A 22,650-nucleotide genomic window follows, 5' to 3' on the forward strand; every position below is an offset into this window, starting at 1 on the left:
CGGCTCCTCACGTCGTGCCAGATAGTACTCTTAAGATGTTTAGCTTCTTAAGGCAAGTAATCCAGAGCTCTTTTTCATGTTTGAGGAAGGTAAGTTTTTGGTCAAGAACCACACCAAGAAAGCGGACACTAGGACCCACTGGGATGATTTGATTTTCTAGGTGAAGTTCTGGGTCTGGATGTAGGTTACGCTTCCTACAGAAGTGTATTCCAACAGTCTTTTGTGGCGAGAGGCGGAAACCTTGTTTTCGGATCATTTTACAACTTTGTAGATGGCACCTTGCAACTGTCTTTCTACCATTTGCATATTAGGTGAAAGGCAGGAGATACTGAAGTCTTTGGCATACAGGGTAGTGGACATTGTCTGCAGTAGATCCTGTGTTATGGAGTTCATTATTATGTTAAAAAGGATGGCACTTAGTACTGAACCTTGTGGGACCCCTTCTTCCTGGATAAAATTGAAAGATAACTGTTGACTCTAACTTGAAATGAGCGATGGCAGAGGAAGTTTCTGATAAACTCTGGCGTCCACAGTCCTAGATCATATAGGTTTTGCATTATACCATACCTCCAAGCTGTGTCCAACACTTTCTATGTCGAAGAGAACCATGACATTGTGTTCTTTTCGTACAAAAACATTACGGATGTTTATTTCTGCCCTGATCAGTAAGTCAAGAGTGGATCTGCCTTCACGGAAACTGCACTGTACTGGGTTAAGAAGGTTGTTTTGGACTAGAAACCAGGTTAGGCGGGCATTGATCATTTTTTCCAGGACCTTGCTCATACAGCTGTTGAGTGCAACAGGTCTGTAATGTTGTGAATTTATAAGATCTTTTCCTGGTTTTGGAAATGTCAAAACATAAGCGTGATGCCATTTGTCTGGGAAGACATTCTGTTTGAAAATTCTGTTATAAAAAAGTAACAATGTCTTAAGGGCTGGTTCAGTAAGTTGTGCTATTATGATCTAGTGTATTCCATCTGGTCCTGCTGCACTGAGTTTTGTGGTGGCTAAAGCATGGTGCAATTCTGTCAGTGTGAAGGGGAAATTGTATGTGGCACTTGATGCTGATTCGAAGTTGATGAAATGTTTCTTAGCTTGTGACTTGTGTACCTGAAAATTAGGTTTGTAAGATGTCGTGGCTGAGATTTTCATGAACGATTCACCCAATGCATTTGCAATCTCCACTGGCGTTGCAACATCACATCCATTTACAGTTACAATGGGAAGGTTGTTTGGTGGATGTTTAGAGTACATACATCATATTTTGGCCCATATTGTTTGCGTTTTTGTAGTTCTTGTAATTTTGGAGGCGAAACGTCTCCATGCTTCCCTTTTGCTAGTCTGCCTAATATGTTTTGTTTTTGTCCAAGCCTGTTTAAAGCGGATGAGATTTGCAGTTGTTGGAAACTTTCTGAAGATGTTCCATGCTTTGTTCTTTTCTTTTTTAGCTGCGCTGCATTCATTATCCCACCCAAGTTTTGAGTGTGCCGATATTTTGTTCGATTGCTTTGGAATTGCTTGGACTGCTGTTAGAAAAGTGGGGAATATTTCTATCAATCTGGCACATAACTGGGAAATGGTCACTACCCAGCAGATTGCAATTGACATCCAGTCCATCCAAACAGAGGATATATGGATGCTGCATAGAGAGACATCAACAGCTGAAGTAGATCCTGTAGGTAAATGTGTATAAGTGTGTGTGTGTAATTATTAAGAATAATTAAATTGTGTCGGTCAAGTAACTTTTCTATAATTTGTCCACGTTCTGATTTCCCCATAACAGATGGTGACTATTGAGGTCCCCTAGGATGAAGTAGGGTTGAGGAAGTTGCACCATTAGTTCATCTAGGTCATCATAACTTATATTTTGATTAGGGGGCAAGTATAGTAAGACTACAGTCAAGTCAAAATTAGCATTGGGTCGTACTGCAACTGCCTCAAGGTTTGTTTTTAATGGGATTGGTTTGGAGGGTATATGAGCTTTGATTATCAATGCCATACCTCCATGCGCCCAATTGTTAATGTTGTGTACAGCATGATTTTGTCATTAAATTATATAGTTTCGGAGAGAAACAATTATATGTGGGGTCAGGTTGGTTTTTTTGAAGGAAGAAAGTGATAGGATCATATTGTGTGAGTTGATCTTGAATGTCATTTAAATTACTGTGAAATCCTCTACAGTTCCACTGCAGAAATGTAAGCATTATTTGGGTTTAGTAGAACCCTTGATTTGTTTCATTTAGGCTTCCCTTCCCCCTACTTTGGAAAGTATGTTGTTGTTATTTGGTTTTTAGGAGCATTAGCAACTAAGGCCATATTTCTCCGGAAATATGCGGTGGTCATTCCCTGACCTTTCCGCATCCTCCGTATTTAGTGGTGACGGGCTCGAACCCCGGTCTAATCAAGAAGCGTGTGCTACGCACTGCTGCTCCTTCCCACCTGGCTAGAGAGGCGCCATTGGAAAGTATGATTTTCCCGTGTCCATATCCTCATCAGTAAATAGCTCTTGTTTTTTTTTTTTTTTTTTTTTTTTTTTGATTTGGTAGTTGTTGGCGCATCGGCTTCTGTGGCCATATTGCACCTCCCAAGGTTTTTGCAGTACTTTGATCCAAGCCCGAGGCGGGAATCGAACCCGCGACCTTTGGGTTGCCGGGTAGGTACTTTACCCACTTGGCTAGCCCGGTCGGCAATAGCTCTTGTACATGCTCATCTTGCTGTGAGCTATCTTCTAAGTCCATGCAATCTGTTTGGTTTACATCAGGAGAGTTATTTTATTAAATAATTGTTAGTTATTTTAGTGTTTTGCTGTGGGAAGGCATCTGGCCATACAGTAATTGGAGTATTTATGGCTTTACTTTGTTTGCTTGTCATTTGGTTTACTGGTACGGTGGCCAATACTGACTTTGCCGACTGAGATAGCGATTCACTTGGTAATATGGCTACCACTGTTTGGGTTGCAATTGATATGTCTTTTGGTTGGTTTATTATTATTCAGGGCTGGTAAAGATTTTTTGGCCTCTTCATAGGTGACATTGTGTTCAGTTTTGTATCACTGTATGTGTTTTTCACGTTTCCAAAGGGGACACTCCTTAGAAAATGGAAGATGTGCTTCTCTGCAGTTTGGACGACTAAGTGTTGCAGCTGTGCATTCAGTGTTCGCGTGCACAATGGATCCACATGTAGCACAGGCAGCTGCTCCTCTGCAGACTGTCTGTGAGTGCTCAAACTTCTGGCACTTGTAGCAGCGTAAGGGGTTTGAAATGTTCACTCTAACATGGCAATTAAGATAACCTGCTTTGATTGCTGTTGGTGGTTTAGGGTTATCGAAAGTGAGTATTATGTTCCTGAGTGGAAACAGTATGCCGTATTTCTTTGTCAATATTCTTCTTATATTGATTACTCCTTGATCTTGTAATCACTGTTTTAACTCTTCATCTGACATGTTCATGAGGTCCCACTCGGTGATGACACCTCTTGACATGTTCAGGGAAACGTGGTGAAACGGTAATGGAAGTTCCACCAAAAGTTTTTAGTTTTAGTAATTGCTCAGACTGTCGAGCAGTGGCAACTTCAACCAGTAAGTCTCCGGATCTTAAGCGATTTGCTGTGGGAAGTCTTGGGGGTACCTATTATGTTTTCTAGGCATTTTTGCACTTGGGGTACCTATTATGTTTTCTAGGCATTTTTGCACTAGAAATAGCAAGAGTTTGCCAATAGGTCGTTCTTCGGTTGAGTGAATGATAAGAAAGGTTGGAGTTCTGGTTTTGGCTACGTCTTTGGATGTTTGGCTGCAACAAAATCAGGTTCCGACTATTTTTGCCCTGTAAGGGTCTCATTCATGCACCCAGTGGATTTCTGGGTCTTAGGAACTGTTTGCTCCATTTCACCCTGGAAGGGAGAGCTTTTCCCCTCCAGGTTACCAGCCCCGCTACGTGGAAGCAGGACAGTGACACCTTTGTGACCAAGTGGTAGTGGGTTAGTAATAAAACAAAAAAGAAAGAAAGAAGATTACTTTTCCTTCTGATCTAGCAAAGTGCTTTCTTTACTGAATGAACTGAGTGTTAATGTAACGCTGAAAATAAGAAAATGATTTTATTTCACTAAGAAAGAGTTTATTGGCAAAGACACTTGATCACAAAATTGCTTGGCACCTGGGGTCACTTGTGGTGAATATTTTCCTAAAACTGTAATGGAACTATAGTTTAACAGTTTCTTTATGGAACTGCTAAAAAATAATGGAAATTTTGAAAAGTGGTTGGAAAATTTTACTGCAAATTGGTTTTTTGTTTCTATTAGGATGTTAACAGATCTTAGTCATTTAATCGATTTTGGAGCACCTACTAATCCTTCCAGGCCCTCGTGACTGAAAAGGGAGACATTTTCTCTATGGGTTTTTCTCTGGTGAAATAAATTATTAGGAAGCATAAGTGCTGATATCACATTCAGAATTGTGATTTTCTGGTAGGAAAATGGTAGAGACCGTGTTGGTGCCCCAGAAGAAGAGTTTAAATTATCAGGATTCATAGAGATTTTTGTTTGATTCAGTGATTGTGCACTCTACTTACTATGGAATCCAAGGCAATGCCCACTACCCAGCAAGCAATAAATGCACTCAGGAGTTGGCAGCAAGGAGTGTTACCCCTCCCCTCACGGCATCATATCTGCTTGGCTGCTAGCCTGAAACCTGTCCCACGCACTATGAGGGTAGGGATATTATTTCAGCATGGCTGAGCCTCGAATGCAAACTCGCTAGTCAATTGATCCTAGACCTAGTGACAAATGGGCCTGGAGTACTGGGGTCCATAGTTTAACAGATATTTATTTAAAGTATACCCAGTAAAATAAAATAAAATAAAATATTTCCAGAAGCTTTCGGAACTCGTGTCCCTTTCTCAACTGACAGAATTTTTGAATACATTACAAGCAAACTGTGGCACGTTACTCATTCGTCATTGTTGTAGCACGGACGTGTGCTGCCTTGCGCCAGTGATCATCCATCAATAAAACGGTTGTCTCCAGGATTGGATGTATACGCATGCCTTTCTGGCGATTTAATGCCTTAGGGTTGTTCATTATGTTTAGTGACTCTAGCCATAGGCGGTGGCGAAAGTGTCGCGCGTGGTCCACTATCTCAAAGTCGCGCTTGGGGTCAAGATCGTGGTTGGTAGCCCAAAAATGTTCTGCAAGCGCGGACTGGTCAGTTTCGGCAAGCCGGATTGCTCTGTCGTGTTCCGTGAGGCGATCCTGGAGACGTCTCGATGTCTCACCTACGTAGCAACTGTTACAGGCCCTACAGGTGATACGGTACACTACATTGCTGCGTAAGACAGGTGTGACAGGGGTCTTCACACTGGAGACAAGTGAACGTAGGTTCCTACCTGGTAATTGTACACATTTTATGTTGTAACTTCTCAGGATCTTCGAGATACGTCCTGACACTCCTGGATAGTACGGAATGTAGGCGGATGATATGCCGACTTGCTTCGGAGGTCTTGGGTTGGAAGTAAGTTCTTGTGCCTGTAACAAGCATCTGTTTAGTACATGGGATGGATAACCGCATCTGGTTAAGTCCGCCTTCACACGGGAGATCTCGTTACGTCTAATTGTGTCGGTGCTGGAATGGCTCCAGGCCCTGGAGAACAGGGTGCGGGCAGTGCTATTGAGATGGCTTGGAGCGTGGCCGGACCCGTAGTTGGTGAATTGACCGCACCACATGGGTTTGCGGTATACTGAGGTCTCTAGATGTGGGCCTACGCGATGCACTAGCACGTCCAGAAACGGGAGCGAACCGTCCACCTCTGATTCTACGGTAAACTTGATGAAATTGGATAGAGAGTTGAGGTATTCTAGTAGTACCGTTTCAGAACCACGTGGTATTATGGTAAAAATATCGTCGACATATCTACACCACGTTGTAATAGGTGTAGGTGGGTTCTGGTGTATCTGCTTCTCCAGATCTTCCATGGCGATGTTAGCTACTACGGAACTGACAGGGGCACCCATAGCAGTGCCATGTACTTGTTTGTAGAGTGAGTCTTCAAAGGTGAAGATGCTGCTAGAGAGGCATAGGTTGAGGGCGGTACAGATGTCATCAGTGGATAGTGACGTCCTGGATTGGAGGCTTAAGTCGCTCTCAAGGAGCCTTCTGGCGCAGTGCACGGCCTGTTGGACGGGAATCGAGGTGAATAAAGAAACCACGTCAAATGATGCCATGACAGAGTTATCAGGGATTGAAATGTCCTTAATGGTGTTAATGAATTCACTGCTGTTTTTAACGGTGTGAGATGTATTACCTATAAGAGGCGAGAGGAGGCTCGCGATGTGTTTGGACAGTTCATACGTTGGGGCACTGCAGCAAGACACTATAGGTCTGAGAGGAATACCCGGTTTATGGATCTTTGGTAATCCGTAGAATTGTGGTAGTTGGCAGCCAGTAGCACGCAGAAGATGGTGAGTCGCGGTCGGGATCTTCTTATCTTTAAGCCATGCGTGGACAAGTTTATTAACATTTGCTTCCAGACGTTTCAAGACTCTAACGGGAGGATCAGGTAGAGGTTCATATACGTTAGGATCGAGTAATAGGGCCAAGGCTTTCTCTCGGTAGGCTGATCGGTCCAGCACAACAGTCCGGCGCCCTTTATCCGCAGGAAGTACAACGATGGAGTTGTCTTTTCTTATAGATGACAGGGCGGCACGTTGGCGGTGGTTGAGGTTTGAGCACGTTTTTCGAGTGTTGCACGAAAAACGTGCTCAAACCTCAACCACCGCCAACGTGGCGCCCTGTCATCTATAAGAAAAGACAACTCCATCGTTGTACTTCCTGCGGATAAAGGGCGCCGGACTGTTGTGCTGGACCGATCAGCCTACCGAGAGAAAGCCTTGGCCCTATTACTCGATCCTAACGTATATGAACCTCTACCTGATCCTCCCGTTAGAGTCTTGAAACGTCTGGAAGCAAATGTTAATAAACTTGTCCACGCATGGCTTAAAGATAAGAAGATCCCGACCGCGACTCACCATCTTCTGCGTGCTACTGGCTGCCAACTACCACAATTCTACGGATTACCAAAGATCCATAAACCGGGTATTCCTCTCAGACCTATAGTGTCTTGCTGCAGTGCCCCAACGTATGAACTGTCCAAACACATCGCGAGCCTCCTCTCGCCTCTTATAGGTAATACATCTCACACCGTTAAAAACAGCAGTGAATTCATTAACACCATTAAGGACATTTCAATCCCTGATAACTCTGTCATGGCATCATTTGACGTGGTTTCTTTATTCACCTCGATTCCCGTCCAACAGGCCGTGCACTGCGCCAGAAGGCTCCTTGAGAGCGACTTAAGCCTCCAATCCAGGACGTCACTATCCACTGATGACATCTGTACCGCCCTCAACCTATGCCTCTCTAGCAGCATCTTCACCTTTGAAGACTCACTCTACAAACAAGTACATGGCACTGCTATGGGTGCCCCTGTCAGTTCCGTAGTAGCTAACATCGCCATGGAAGATCTGGAGAAGCAGATACACCAGAACCCACCTACACCTATTACAACGTGGTGTAGATATGTCGACGATATTTTTACCATAATACCACGTGGTTCTGAAACGGTACTACTAGAATACCTCAACTCTCTATCCAATTTCATCAAGTTTACCGTAGAATCAGAGGTGGACGGTTCGCTCCCGTTTCTGGACGTGCTAGTGCATCGCGTAGGCCCACATCTAGAGACCTCAGTATACCGCAAACCCATGTGGTGCGGTCAATTCACCAACTACGGGTCCGGCCACGCTCCAAGCCATCTCAATAGCACTGCCCGCACCCTGTTCTCCAGGGCCTGGAGCCATTCCAGCACCGACACAATTAGACGTAACGAGATCTCCCGTGTGAAGGCGGACTTAACCAGATGCGGTTATCCATCCCATGTACTAAACAGATGCTTGTTACAGGCACAAGAACTTACTTCCAACCCAAGACCTCCAAAGCAAGTCGGCATATCATCCGCCTACATTCCGTACTATCCAGGAGTGTCAGGACGTATCTCGAAGATCCTGAGAAGTTACAACATAAAATGTGTACAATTACCAGGTAGGAACCTACGTTCACTTGTCTCCAGTGTGAAGACCCCTGTCACACCTGTCTTACGCAGCAATGTAGTGTACCGTATCACCTGTAGGGCCTGTAACAGTTGCTACGTAGGTGAGACATCGAGACGTCTCCAGGATCGCCTCACGGAACACGACAGAGCAATCCGGCTTGCCGAAACTGACCAGTCCGCGCTTGCAGAACATTTTTGGGCTACCAACCACGATCTTGACCCCAAGCGCGACTTTGAGATAGTGGACCACGCGCGACACTTTCGCCACCGCCTATGGCTAGAGTCACTAAACATAATGAACAACCCTAAGGCATTAAATCGCCAGAAAGGCATGCGTATACATCCAATCCTGGAGACAACCGTTTTATTGATGGATGATCACTGGCGCAAGGCAGCACACGTCCGTGCTACAACAATGACGAATGTGTAACGTGCCACAGTTTGCTTGTAATGTATTCAAAAATTCTGTCAGTTGAGAAAGGGACACGAGTTCAGAAAGCTTCTGGAAATATTTTATTTTATTTTATTTTACTGGGTATACTTTAAATAAATATCTGATCCTAGACCTCTTATTTTCTCAAAGCAGGATCAAAAGTGGTGTGTTAAAGATGGCCTCGAAACCAATAGATACCACTCTGCCTTTCCAAGTTTCTATGGGTCACAACACATGTCAAATACATTTAGCATTAGCATTAGTAGAGGCATTTGATGCAAGAAAGCAAGCTTATGCAGCATCAGCCAAAAAAAAAAAAAAAAAACCCACTTCCACTTCACCCCTCTGTTCGTTCAAAATACATGTCCAGCTGAGCCTTAAACTTATTTAGGCTATCAACCTCCACCACAAGGGATGGCAGTCTGTTCCACCAACCAACCAACCACCCGCTGGCTAAAGGCAAATTTCCGCACGTCTATCCTACATCTGTCTTTCCTCAATTTGAATTTATGCCCTCTCAGGTGATTTTTCTGAGCTAGAGTAAGAATCCCATCAGCATTGAGCATGCTTAAACCATTCAAGGCTTTATACACCTCTATCAGATCACCTCGCTGGTGCCTAGTCTCCAGACACTGTAATTTGCAAAACTTAAGCCTTTCTTCGTAAGAGCACCCCTTTGTTCCATTCACTAATCTTGTTGCCCTTCTCTGTACTCGTTCCAGCAGCTCTACATCCTTCTTGAAATGAGGCCTCCAGACCTGTATACAGTACTCTAGGTGTGGCCTGACCATTGCCTTGTACAATGGAATAATCACCTCCTTATCCCTGCTGGAAAAATTCCTGTATATCATTGACAATACTCCATTAGCTACTCTTGCAGCCCGTCTGCACTGCTCAGAGAACTTCATATCTGCCTGCACAATCACCCCCAAGTCCCTTTCATTCTCTACCACTGTCAGTGTAGTACCACAGAGTTGATACGTTGCTCTGGGGTTGCTGTTTCCCATGTGTAGTACTTTACATTTGTCAATGTTAAACTTCATTTGCCACCTCGAAGCCCATCTGCTCAACCTTTCCAGATCCTGTTGCAGCAGTGTAGTGTCAGTAGTGTCCTTGACAACCCTGCCAACCTTTGTATCATCTGCAAACTTGGACATTAAGCTTGATATACCATCATCAATATCATTTATAAATACAGAAAACAATAATGGACCACGATGAGTCCACGATGAGCAGTGTCCATTGATTACCACTCTCTGTCTTCTCCCACTCAACCACCCCTTTATCCATAGCAGCAATTTGCCTCCAATGTCACACTGCTCCAATTTGTGTAGCAGTCTTCCATGTGCAACAGTATCAAAAGCCTTTCTAAGATCCAAGTATATAATATCAAAGTTATTCCCTGCATCCAGTTCTTTTGTGACTGCATCATAGTATCCAATCAAGTTGGTCAGGCAAGACTTCCCCTTAACAAAACCATGCTGTGTCCGAGCTATAACTGAAGTCTTGTCTAAATGATCCTGCAGTGCTTCTTTAACCAGTGCCTCCATTAATTTTCCTTGAACAGAAGTTAAGCTCACAGGTCTATAGTTACTTGTGTCAGCCTTTGATCCTCCTTTGTGAGTTGGGGTCACATTTGCACATTTCCAGTCTATGGGTACCTCCCCTGAGTCCAAGGAAGCTCTCATAATTATGGCTAAGGGTTTGCTTACTTCCTTTGCTGCCTCCTTTAATATAACTGGATAGATCCCATCCACCCCGGGTGCCTTTCTTGTGTTTATCTTCAACAGTTTCTCCTCCACTTTACTCCCAGTTATTTCAAGATTCTGTAGCTTACTGCTAGAGTTGAATACACCTCTGGCATTCCCCTTGCTGAATAACTCCTCATGTGTGAATGTCGATGCAAAATATTCATTTAGTTTGTTAGCTACCTGAGCAGGATCATCAACAGTTAACCCATCAATATCAAGTGGACCAATCTGATTCATCCCCTTCCTTCTAGAGTTTACATAAGTAAAGAACTCTTTGCTGTTTTTCTTTGCATCCCTTGCCAAGGATTTCTCGTAATCTGCCTTCGCCTGCCTAACCTCCTTTGTAACTTGGTTGCATATCAACTTGTATCTATCATAGGCTTCTGTGTCATGTGTTAATTTGTAAGTATCCCATTCATTTTTCTTCTCTGCCATATGCCTCATTAGTTCATCTGACATCCATTTTGGCCTAAACCTTGAACAATATTTCTTAGTTGGTATGTAAAGCCTAGTAGCTTCCAAGATACGTTCTTTGAATGCTTCCCATTTTGAATTTGCTGTTGGTAACATCATCAGTTGGTCCCACTGTATAGAATTTAAATACTGTCTCAGTCCATCGTAGTCGCCTTTACGGAAGCAATAACCCTTCCCTTTACCCCTAATGGTAGTTACCTCTTTCAGTAAATCCCACTTCAGCACACTGTGATCACTGCCACCTAGTGGTTCATTTATCTGCAGATTCTTAATGCATGAAGAATCACTGCTGATAATCAAATCAAGAGTATTACTCCCTCTAGTTGCCTCCTGAACATGCTGATGTAGAAAACAATCATCCAATAAATCCACAAAAGCCCTGCTAGTGTGTGAGTAACCAGCCCCCAAATTCCAGTCAATATCTGGGAAATTAAAATCTCCCATTATAAGACTCTCTGATTTACTAGCCCACTCTATTTCCCTGTACAGTTCCTTATTATACTCATCAGAGTCATTAGGCCTATAGCACACTCCTACTCTCAATTTTGATCTCCCAATGCTTATGTCACACCAAACTGACTCAACACTGCACTGTCCAGCGATGTCGACTGGCTTCACTTCCTTGGTTTTTATGTGTTTCTTAACTAATAGCATAACCCCTCCCCCCTTCCTATCCTGTCTATCCTTTCTGTAGACGTTGTACTCCCCAAATTGCAGTTCTGCATCCCTTATATCTGTGTGACACCACGTCTCTGATATCCCAACAATATCTGCCTTTGATGTTTTGAGCAATACCTCAAATTCATCAAATTTATTTACTAAACTCCTAGCATTGGTGTACACGCAAGTATACCTGCACCTGTTTCTATTCTTAGCTACCCTAACACAACCCATGTGTTTATTTGTACCGCAATGGCTCCCAGCAGTCTCTGAAATACCATGCATCTTGTTTTTCAGGCTTCTGCTCATTCTAATAGAAGCAGTGCAAGAATCTCTTTCACCTCTGCCAGTGGCTACTGTCAATCTATTGGTCTTTGTCTCCCCCCCAAGCTAGCAGTTTTCCGACCCACCTAACACTGCCTCGATAGCATCAGCAAATATTCTTGCACCCTTTCTATTTAAGTGTATCCCATCCCTGTAGAAGCAATCTCTCCTGTTAACAAGTACAGTCCAGGCTGAAAAAAATTCTACCCCTTGAGCCTTGCACAATCTTTCCAGGGCCGAATTGATCGACAAGGCTCTCATCATATACTCCCTCCTATCGTGTCTGGGCAGAATTGCAGACACTTTCAAATTCAACCCTAATTCTCGGCTTTTGTTCAACAGTGACCTGTACTTGTTAAGTAATTCTGCCGGTCTCCTACTCTTAATATTATTAATGCCAACGTGTACAACTATATCACCTTTTGTGCCCTTAAAAGATGATATTCGCTCTACAACATCATCAACCTTTGCCCCTGGCAGACATACCCTGGTCCTGTTCCACCTATCTTTTTTACAAAGCATGTTCCCCGTTTCGCTGACAATAGAGTCACCAACAACTACTAGTTCCTTCGGGACCAGCGCATTCTGCCTTGGGGGTTGTCTCTGTGTCACGCGATGCCCAAGTGCAAGCTAGCTTGGAATCTAGGCTGTGGGTGTTGAATCTCAGTGATGCTACATCTATACAAATTGAAAATAGATAAAATGTCCTGATCCATCCATGGATTTCAGGATGGAGCTGATCAGGAGGCAACTTCAATGTTAGTGGTGGGATATTCAGCATTTATGGGGTGGCCAGAAGTATTATTGACTAAAAGAAGCACCTAGTTTCTGAAGGTATGTGTGGCACAGTATTATGCAATGAAAGGTCAAAAGTAGCCAGGCACATGATAGCAAACACTGTCCTACTTACCCATGGTTTCCTTATATGATTTGGAATCACTGATAATATTATTTTATTGAATACTTTAAGAGTTCAAGAAGTTTGAGCAATACACCTGCAATAACTTTGGCTTCATGTCATGCTGAAGATTATCATCACTAAAAAGAAGTGTGCACTGGTTCTTAGATATTTTGAAGCCTGGTTTTCTTTTGTTTCATTCTTTGAAATTAATATGCAAGACAAATTCTCGTCCAAAAAAGTTTCATCTTGTTAATACATATAAAAAAAAATCTGCTTCAGCAAATATCCTCCCCCTGTATTCATTTTTTCACCTGTTATATACAGGCTGTGCAGTTTTATAGAAATGCTTGAATCAGTTGTGACTGGCTTTAATGTCATTGGGAAAATACACCCAACACAGAAGAAACTGCTTCTTGAACACAGAAGAAACTGTTCTTTTGTGCTGTTCAATTACATACTTGACACAAACATAACAGAAACTTCAGCTACAACATTTCAGCCTATTCCATTTTATGCATAATGAATTAATACAAATGCACAAACTGACTTCAAGTCATATATTAAACATGAATTTTATTTATTAGAACTGTTTATATTCTAGTGAAGCAATTAATAAGTAAGTGTCTAATGTAATTAATAACTCTTAATGATTTAGGCTCATCAGGTGTTGCTCATCAGGAAATGAAATTTTCAAATACAATTGTAATTTATTTTCTACTCACATAAGTACAGCTTTCTACTATAAAATAATGAAAATTTTCAAAAAATCACACGATAGGAGTATTTTGGCATAAAATATGTAATCAGAGAAAAAGTACATTAAAAATGAATCTTACTTTACTAGAAAAAAATATGGTCAGGTACACCAAAAAATCAGCAAACACTGTCACTACAAACACAGATGATGAAGATGTAAAGATGGTGAATGGTTAATGATCAGTGGTAGCATTCTTTCAGGACAACTTGAATTGGATTCAGAGATGGTTAGATATGTGATAGCTAAGTTTTAATTGTGTAATATTAAGGTTCTACTTGTGAAATAAGAATTCCAAAATAACTTATAGACTGGAGAAGCTGAATTAAAATCAGTAAAAGAAGAAAGGAATTTCAGGGTTATCAAGGTGACCTAGTCACTAACTTCTCAATGCAGACAAGTGGCAGGGAAAGCCAACAGTATCTTGTTAATTTATTGAACAATTGCTTGAAGAGATAGGAAGGTTATAATTACACAGTAAAAAAAGCAATTGAAAAACTGTACTTGGTATAGTATGTCCAGGTTTGAGAGCTAAACCTATGAAAAGACATGGAGCTATTTCAACAAGTCCAAAGACAGGCTATTGCACTGATAGGGAAAAAGGGACCCATATAAGGTTGGAAGGAAGGACTTTCAAATATGTGTGCTACAGAGTTTGGCAACCTTAGAGGGATAAAAAAAAAAAAAAAAAAAAAAAGGGCAAAATTTTTGTAGTATTAAATGACAACAGAACCATGTAGACATAAATAAAAACTAGGAAAGAACTGCAGAATGTACTGCAGGAAGTTTCCCTTCAGCAGGCAATTGCTAATTATCTGAAATAAGCTTCTTCATGTGTAGGTGAAGCTAATAGCTTGAGAAATTTCAAAGGCCAGCTGGATTGGTATTTACTGGGGGAGGGGGAAACATACATTGTGTTTTTTTTTTTTTTTTTTTTTTTTTTAACTCTAGTGCAGCAGAAACCTGGCTTCACTGTATGACTAATAACAGTGTACTCTAAAAAGAAAAAAAAAAAAAAAAACTTAAATAATGAAAGAATTACACAGTTCCTAGTTTTCAAACATTCTGATTTAACTATTTTTTTTTGGGGGGGGGGGAAGACAAACATACGCAAGTAGTTTATTTTTATTTTAATAATTTATTTAGTTTATTTTTATGATGTTGTTATTATTATTTCTTGCCTGATGCAGCAAAAGCCTGGAGGCTCCTTACTGTGGAGATTAAAAGCAGGAATCACATGGCTAAATCATTATGGAATTAATTATACTTACCGATGCCACATAATAGTGAATCAGTATTCTTCTGCAAGCTACTGTTGCATATAATGTTTGATTACAGAGGTGTTCGAGCACAGTAAGTACTTTGCTTTGATAGGAACTCAAATTCAATTGTGAGCTTTCAGAAATATGTAACACTATAAAAAAAATAATGATAAAAACAGATAAATAATAAGAAAAATAATATATATATACAGTGTGATCAAAGTATTTGATTGCACTGCATTACACTGAAAACTTGAAAAAATCACTATTTTGGCATAAATTTTGTAATCAGAGAAAAGATACACTGAAAACAGATCTCACTTTACCGAAAAAATATGTTGTTTCATAGTGTATTGTTAAATGACATTTAAGAAGAGATACTAATCCTAACCAATTTTGGTTTGAACAACATAGATATATTTTAATAATTAAAAAAAAGTGTTTCCATACTCAACAGAGAGCTTGACGTTTACTTGAAATGCCACGAATCGAAGTTAGTAGGATTGAAGTACTGTTATGGAAGTCAAGTCTTGAGATAGCTAGAACTGTCAGCCATATGCTGTCTTCATGAGCAAAACAACAGAAAGTTTTGTCATTCTCTCAAAAAAGGAATGTTTTTGGCACTGCTGTACTGGCATTCTGGAAATATCTTGGATAACAGAAGGTGACCATTCTAGCAAAATAAATGTTAAAGACAGTTCACAGTATTTTTATACTATCACTAATAAACCACTCTTTGCATGGCAGTGAGAGAGTAGGTGTGTGTGAATGGATTTAGTGTTACTGATTCAGTTTTGCTGTGACTTGCATAATTGAATTACAGTACATCTGTATGTAGTTGTGTTTTATTTGTTTATATAGACCTGCAATACAAGAAGGCACAAAAAAATTCTTTAATAATATATGCTTACAATTTTAAAGCATAATGTATATATAGTACACCTGAAATATGTCTAGTTTCAAGCAGTGTATGTGTCAGTAATTCAGCTGTGGAAACAATTGTGGCAACAAGAAAGAAAAAAAAAAACTTGAGTGGACTGATTTTAATAGACTGGCGTGGAAGCTGTACAGTACATTTCAGTGGTGGCACTTATTTGTTAGTAGGTGCAGAAAAATTGGTCTTCTGGGCACAGTGTTTTATAAAGCTGAATTACAACAGCAAAGAAAGAAGTCCAAGGAACTGCTAGAATTACTGACTTGAATCGAGCGTTTTTAACATGATAATTTAAATTGCACATTGTCAATTAAACTTGCATTAGGAAAGGCACCAAAACAATAGAACACCATCGAAGACTGTGGCAACACTAAGCAACTTGAGTAAGTGCTATCTGTACAGAAACAAAGTTATTCTATGTTTTTCAGGAAAAAAGTGTAAAAGGACTGAATCTTTCCTAATTCCACTTAAAACCTCAGAGAATTTTAACTATGGTGACATAAGTCACCCTAGTTAACTGCTAGATTGGGGGGATACAAGGACTAATAAATTAACAGTAGCCACTGGCAAAGGTGAAAGTGATTCTTGCACTGCTTCTATTCGAATGACCCGCAGCCTGGAAAATAAGATGCAGGATAGTTCAGAGACTGCTGGGAATCACTGGTGTACAAATAAACACATAGGTTGTGTTAGGGTAGCTATGAAAAAGAACAGGTGCATGTATACTTGCGTGTACACCAATGCTAGGAGTTTAGTAAATAAATTTGATGAATTTGAGGTATTGCTCAAAACATCAAAGGCAGATATTGTGGAGATTTCAGAGACGTGGTGTCACACAGATATAAGGAATGCAGAACTGGAATTTGGGGAGTACAATGTCTACAGAAAGGATAGACAGGGTAGGAAGGGAGGAGGGGTTATGCTATTAGTTAAGAAATATATAAAATCCAAGGAAGTGAAGCCAGTCGACATTTCTGGACAGTGCAGAGTCGAGTCAGTTTGGTGTGACATAAGCATCGGGAGATCAAATTTGAGAGTAGGAGTGTTCTATAGGCCTAATGACTCTGATGAGTATAATAAGAAACTGTATGGGGAAATAGAGTGGGCCAGTAAATCAGAGAGTCTTATAATGGGGGATTTTAATTTCCCAGATATTGACTGGAATTTGGGGGCTGGTCACTCACACACTAGCAAGGCTTTTGTGGATTTATTGGATGATTGTTTTCTACATCAGCATGTTCGGGAGGCAACTAGAGGGGGTAATACTCTTAATTTGATTATCAGTAGTGATTCTTCATGCATTAAGAATCTGCACGTAAATGAACCACTAGGTGGCAGTGATCACAGTGTGCTGAAGTGGGATTTACTCAAAGAGGTAACTGCCATTAGGGGTAAAGGGAAGGGTTATTGCTTTCGTAAAGGCGACTACGATGGACTGAGACAGTATTTAAATTCTATACAGTGGAACCAACTGATGATGTTACCAACAGCAAATTCAAAATGGGAAGCATTCAAAGAACTTATCTTGGTAGCTACTAGGCTTTACATACCAACTAAGAAATATTGTTCAAGGTTTAGGCCTAAGTGGATGTCAGATGAACTAATGAGACATATGGCAGAGAAGAAAAATGCATGGGATACATACAAATTAACACGTGACACAGAAGCCTATGATAGATACAAGTTGATCTGTTACCAAGTTACAAAGGAGGTTAGGCAGGCGAAGGCACATTACAAGAAATCTTTGGCAAGGGAAGCAAAGAAAAACAGCAAAGAGTTCTTTACTTATGTAAACTCTAGAAGGAAGGGGATGAATCAGATTGGTCCACTTGATATCGATGGGTCAACTGTTGATGATCCTGCTCAGGTAGCTAACAAACTGAATGAATATTTTGCATCAACATTCACACACAAGGAGTTATTCAGCGAGGGGAATGCCAGAGGTGTATTCAACTCTGGCAGTAAGCTAGAGAATCTTGTAATAACTGAGAGCGAAGTGGAGGAGAAATTGTTGAAGGTAAATACAAGAAAGGCACCTGGGGTGGATGGGATCTATCCAGTTATATTAAAGGAGGCAGCAAAGGAAGTAAGCAAACCCTTAGCCATAATTATGAGAGCTTCCTTGGACACAGGGGAAGTACCCATGGACTGGAGATGTGCAAATGTGAACCCAATTCACAAAGGAGGATCAAAGGGCGACACAAATAATTATAGACCTGTTAGTTTAACTTCTGTTCCTGGAAAATTAATGGAGGTACTGGTTAAAGAAGCACTGCTGGATCATCTAGATCATCAAGACTTCAGTCATAGCTCGGACACAGCATGCTTTTGTTAAGGGGAAGTCTTGCCTGACCAATTTGATTGGATACTATGATGCAGTCACAAAAGAACTGGATGCAGGGAATAACTTTGATATTATATACTTGGATCTTAGAAAGGCTTTTGATACTGTTGCATATGGAAGACTGCTGCACAAACTGGAGCAGTGTGGCACTGGAGGCAAATTGCTGCTATGGATAAAGGGGTGGTTGAGTGGCAGAAGACAGACAGTGGTAATCAATGGACACTGCTCATCGTGGACTAATGTTATTAGTGGAGTCCCTCAGGGTTCAGTATTGGGTCCATTATTGTTTTCTGTATTTATAAATGATATTGATGGTGGTATATCAAGCTTAATGTCCAAGTTTGCAGACGATAAGAAGGTTGGCAGGGTTGTCAAGGACACTACCGACACTATGCTACTGCAACAGGATCTGGAAAGGTTGAGAAGATGGGCTTCGAGGTGGCAAATGAAGTTTAACATTGACAAATGTAAAGTATTACATATGGGAAACAGCAAACCCAGAGCAACGTATCAATTCTGTGGTACTACACTGAGAGTAGTAGAGAATGAGAGTGACCTGGGGGTGGTTGTGCAGGCAGATATGAAGTTTTCTGAGAAGTGCAGACGGGCTGCAAGAGTAGCTCATGGTGTATTGTCGATGATATATAGGAATTTTTCTAGGAGGGATAAGGAGGTGATTATTCCCTTGTATAAGGCAATGGTCAGGCCACACCTAGAATACTGTATACAGGTCTGGAGGCCTCATTTCAAGAAGGATGTAGAGATGCAGAGAAGGGCAACAAGATTAGTGAATGGAACAAAGGGGTGCTCTTACGAAGAAAGGCTTAAGTTTTGCAAATTACAGTGTCTGGAGACTAGGCAAACGCGAGGTAATCTGATAGAGGTGTATAAAGCCTTGAATGGTTTGAGCATGCTCAATGCTGATGGGATTCTTCCTCTTGCTCAGAATAATCACGTGAGAGGGCATAAATTCAAAAGACAGATGTAGGATAGACGTGAGGAAATTTGCCTTTAGCCAGCGGGTGGTTGGTTGGTGGAATAGACTTCCATCCCTTGTCGTGGAAGTTGATAGCCTAAATAAGTTTAAGGCTCAGCTGGACAGGTATTTCGAACAAACAGAGGGGTGAAGGGAAGTGGTTATTTTTTATTTATTTATTTATTTTTTTTGGCTGATGCTGCATAAGCTTGCTTTCTTGCATCAAATGCCTCTACTAATGCTAATGCTAAGTTTCCAGCTCACACCAATTTGAAAATAAAGATTTTCTGTAATACAAAAGGCATTTAAAAAGTCAGTGACCTGCGTATGAAGCAGGAGGATCTCCATACTCAGGAGGAGTCTATTTGAAGATTCTTGTAATGTGTTATTTTGCAAAATATTCTCTTTAGAATCACTATATTTTTATCACTGATGCTGCAGTACCTTGATTCCATCTGTGAAGAAAATTTTCTGTTGGGCCTCCAGGAATGCATCCACTACAATAATGACATCACTGTTGATGGTAAAATGGATGGCAGCCATGTATTTTTCAAATTAGGAAATAGGTGAAAGCCTGATGGTACTCGATCTAGTGAATATGGGGATGGTCCAAGATTTCAAAGCTGCACTAATGCAGTGCAGCCATGGCAATGACAGACTTGTGAACAGGCACATTGTCTTGGTGAAACAAGGCTCCTTTGCTGAGTTTTCCCTCAGAATTTGTCTTTGATGGTTTCACACAAATGTCTCATGAGGTCTCCATAATATGACCCCTGTGGATGTCTGGCCTTTCTGAAGTTACTCCATTGCCAATACTCCAATAGCATGTCACAAACCCTATGCCATCACCTTTCCGGCAGAAGGAATAGACTTGGCTTTCTTTTGATGGGGAGAAGAGCTGTGTTTGGACTGCTCCTTTGTCTCTGACTGGAAGTGAAAGGACTCATGTTGCATCCATAGTAACAAACTCACAAATCTTGCAAGGATTTTTCTGGATATGCTTGAAAATGATGCAAATGTTCACGACTTGACAACTGTTGTGCATTTCTGAATCTGCTGTCAACAACTTTAGGACCCATTTTACTGACACCTTTTTCATTGGGAGAAGCTTATTATGTGGTATACATATTCAGATGAGATGCCCAAGACACTGGCAATGTACCAAAATGTTTCTCATGAATCACTCATCCATACCATGCACACTGCAACAACATCTGGTGTGATGGATGTTGCAGGTTTTTCACAGCATTTTCCAAGCTTTCTCTCCCTCGTGTATATTCTACTGTTTGCTTGTTAACCACGGAATAGTAAGGTATCTCCTCCCTCATGTATATTCTACTGTTTACTTGTTAACCATGGAATAGGAAGGTATCTCCTCCCTCAGTGTTGTAACCATATCCTTGTGAATTGCCTTTAGTGTCATTTCTTTTTTCTCAAATACTGGATGCCTGCACAGTGACTTTTGTTCATCTTTCCTCATCCATACAACTTTGTTGAATTCAAGACCTCTAATTAAAAAAAATTACTGAAACTGAATGAAACTTGGTGGATTACTATTTGATGTATTGAACATTAAATACAGAAATTTTTAACACTGTTCCACTACCCTTTCATACTCAGGTTATGAATTTTTCAAATGCCCCTTGATATTTACACATGAATATGCATTACAGCAATTGAGATATTGGTGAAAAACTGTTTCCTTTGGGCTACTACACATCACAATTAAGTTTCATTTCACCTTCACTGAAATTACTGGTGTTTATACTCTTTTAAATTCAACCACTGAAGTGTATGCTGAATATAAAATTAAGTTAGATTTTTGTTAAAACATTTAATATTTAAGATTTCTATCTTCATCTGTCTCCTGTAATTCTACTAACTTAGGGCAACATTTCAAACATTTCCAATGTTTTCCTCCTTGAAAATTGTTTCCAAGTCTGGTATGCTGTTGGCTTAAGGACAATGAACTCTTCACTTCAGTTTTTCATTAAGACCCCGAGGCTGCCATTTTCACTCCAATGTACCAAACTAGAAAACAATTCCTAAAGAGGAATCAAAACCCACTAATAAGTGGGTGACAGAAATTAGGTAATTGGGTGTTTGTCTAAATTGGAATAATTTAATTGTTATTCTTAATATAATTTAGCTCATTCATTGCTGCTTATATTTGTGATGGTCCTTTCTATGTGCCTTGAGACCCTTCTTTAAGGTGCGGGAACAAGTAAGCACTGTTTTTTTAGTAAAAGGAAGGGATTTTAACTGTAAAGAATCATCACTCCAAGTAACACCAGCCTGTGTTGTTAGTAGCATTCTAAAATCAACAGATGCATCTGAACGAGATTCAGAATCTGCATCACTTGAATAGAATTCTATTTCAGTATCAGCATGCTGTCCATTCCTGTTCCTTTCCAGTCCTGATGTCCTAGCCTGTGGATCCATTATAACAAATCAGTACACATACACCAAGGATGTTTTTTTTTTTTTCCCACAAATAAAGAATTAAAATTCAGTAAGCATTATCTTCAAAAATTTTATCTTTTCTTCTTGTAGAAAATACTAAACTGATAAAATAACTTCAACACTAGCAAAGAACATATGAAACTTGAACCAAATGCATACCTTTTATAACATTTTGGAGATCATGGGAAGAACCAGGACTATGATGACAAAGAGCTACCAACATCATACCAAGGTAGCCTCACAAACTAAAGAATTAAAATTCAGCAAGCATAATCTTCAAAAAATTTTACCTTTTCTTCTCATGGAAAACACTAAACTAGATATAGCTTCAACATAAGCAAAGAACATATGAAACTGTGAACTAAGTATATGGCTTTTATAGTACTCTCTAGACCACCGTTTGTCAACTTTTTTGTTGCTGCGACATACTTTTAAAGACGCTAAAATTTTATGGCACACTACAATCACCAGTATACTCATATATTCACAAACAGGAAGCTATTTCTGTTCGGTATATTTAATAATACACTTATTATTTGTGTAGTATAGGTGAACAGATCGAGCACAAGGAATCAAAATGTGGCGTCACACTGACCGCTGGAAGGTGCTTGGACCAATGCAGAGTGAATAAACAAATTTTTTTTTGAATTAATTTCTATAATAAAAGTTTGATTTATTATTATTTTTTTAATTTGCATTTTCCGTGGCACACTTCGAAGCATACTTGCGGACCCTAATGTGCTGTGGCACATTAGTGTATCACGGCACACTCTCAGCCAGGTAGGTTGAGAAATACTGATCTAGATGGTTCAGCCCTTTTCAGTCCCATGGTTCAATCAGTGTATCGCTATTGAACAGTTCTTTATTTCATGTGCCTTTCCTTTTACAGCACTCATTCATGAACCACATTCAAAAGGATGCATATTTACATCAAGGCATAAAAATTGTAGTTCATTTAAATTTATAATTTTATAGACAAATCTCAATAAACTCATCATTTTGCTCTAATTCACATGGTTCTTGAGTGTAGTTTTATCTATCCAGTTATATTAAAGGAGGCAGCAAAGGAAGTAAGCAAACCCTCAGCCATAATTATGAGAGCTTCCTTGGACTCAGGGGAGGTACCCATAGACTGAAAATGTGCAAATGTGACCCCAATTCACAAAGGAGGATCAAAGGCTGACACAAGTAATTGCTGACCTGTGAGCTTAACATCTGTTCCAGGAAAATTAATGGAGGCACTGGTTAAAGAAGCACTGCAGGATCATTTAGACA

The 22,650-nt window shown here is 40.4% G+C and overlaps 1 protein-coding gene across 1 annotated transcript in view; it reads right to left on the reverse strand.

Annotated features, from left to right (window-relative positions):
* LOC150089270 (spatacsin-like) overlaps nucleotides 1-22,650 on the reverse strand; it is a 445,059-nt gene that overhangs the window by 216,157 nt on the left and 206,252 nt on the right. Inside the window, exon 10 of the mRNA XM_090389929.1 lies at nucleotides 14,668-14,810. Coding sequence (XP_090246055.1) covers nucleotides 14,668-14,810 — 143 coding nt within the window. The remainder of the gene's footprint in view (nucleotides 1-14,667; nucleotides 14,811-22,650) is intronic.

Source organism: Mastigoproctus giganteus, chromosome 2 (genome assembly GCF_048544385.1).
Source record: "Mastigoproctus giganteus isolate SK-2022 chromosome 2, ASM4854438v1, whole genome shotgun sequence".
Lineage (NCBI taxonomy): Eukaryota > Metazoa > Arthropoda > Arachnida > Uropygi > Thelyphonidae > Mastigoproctus > Mastigoproctus giganteus.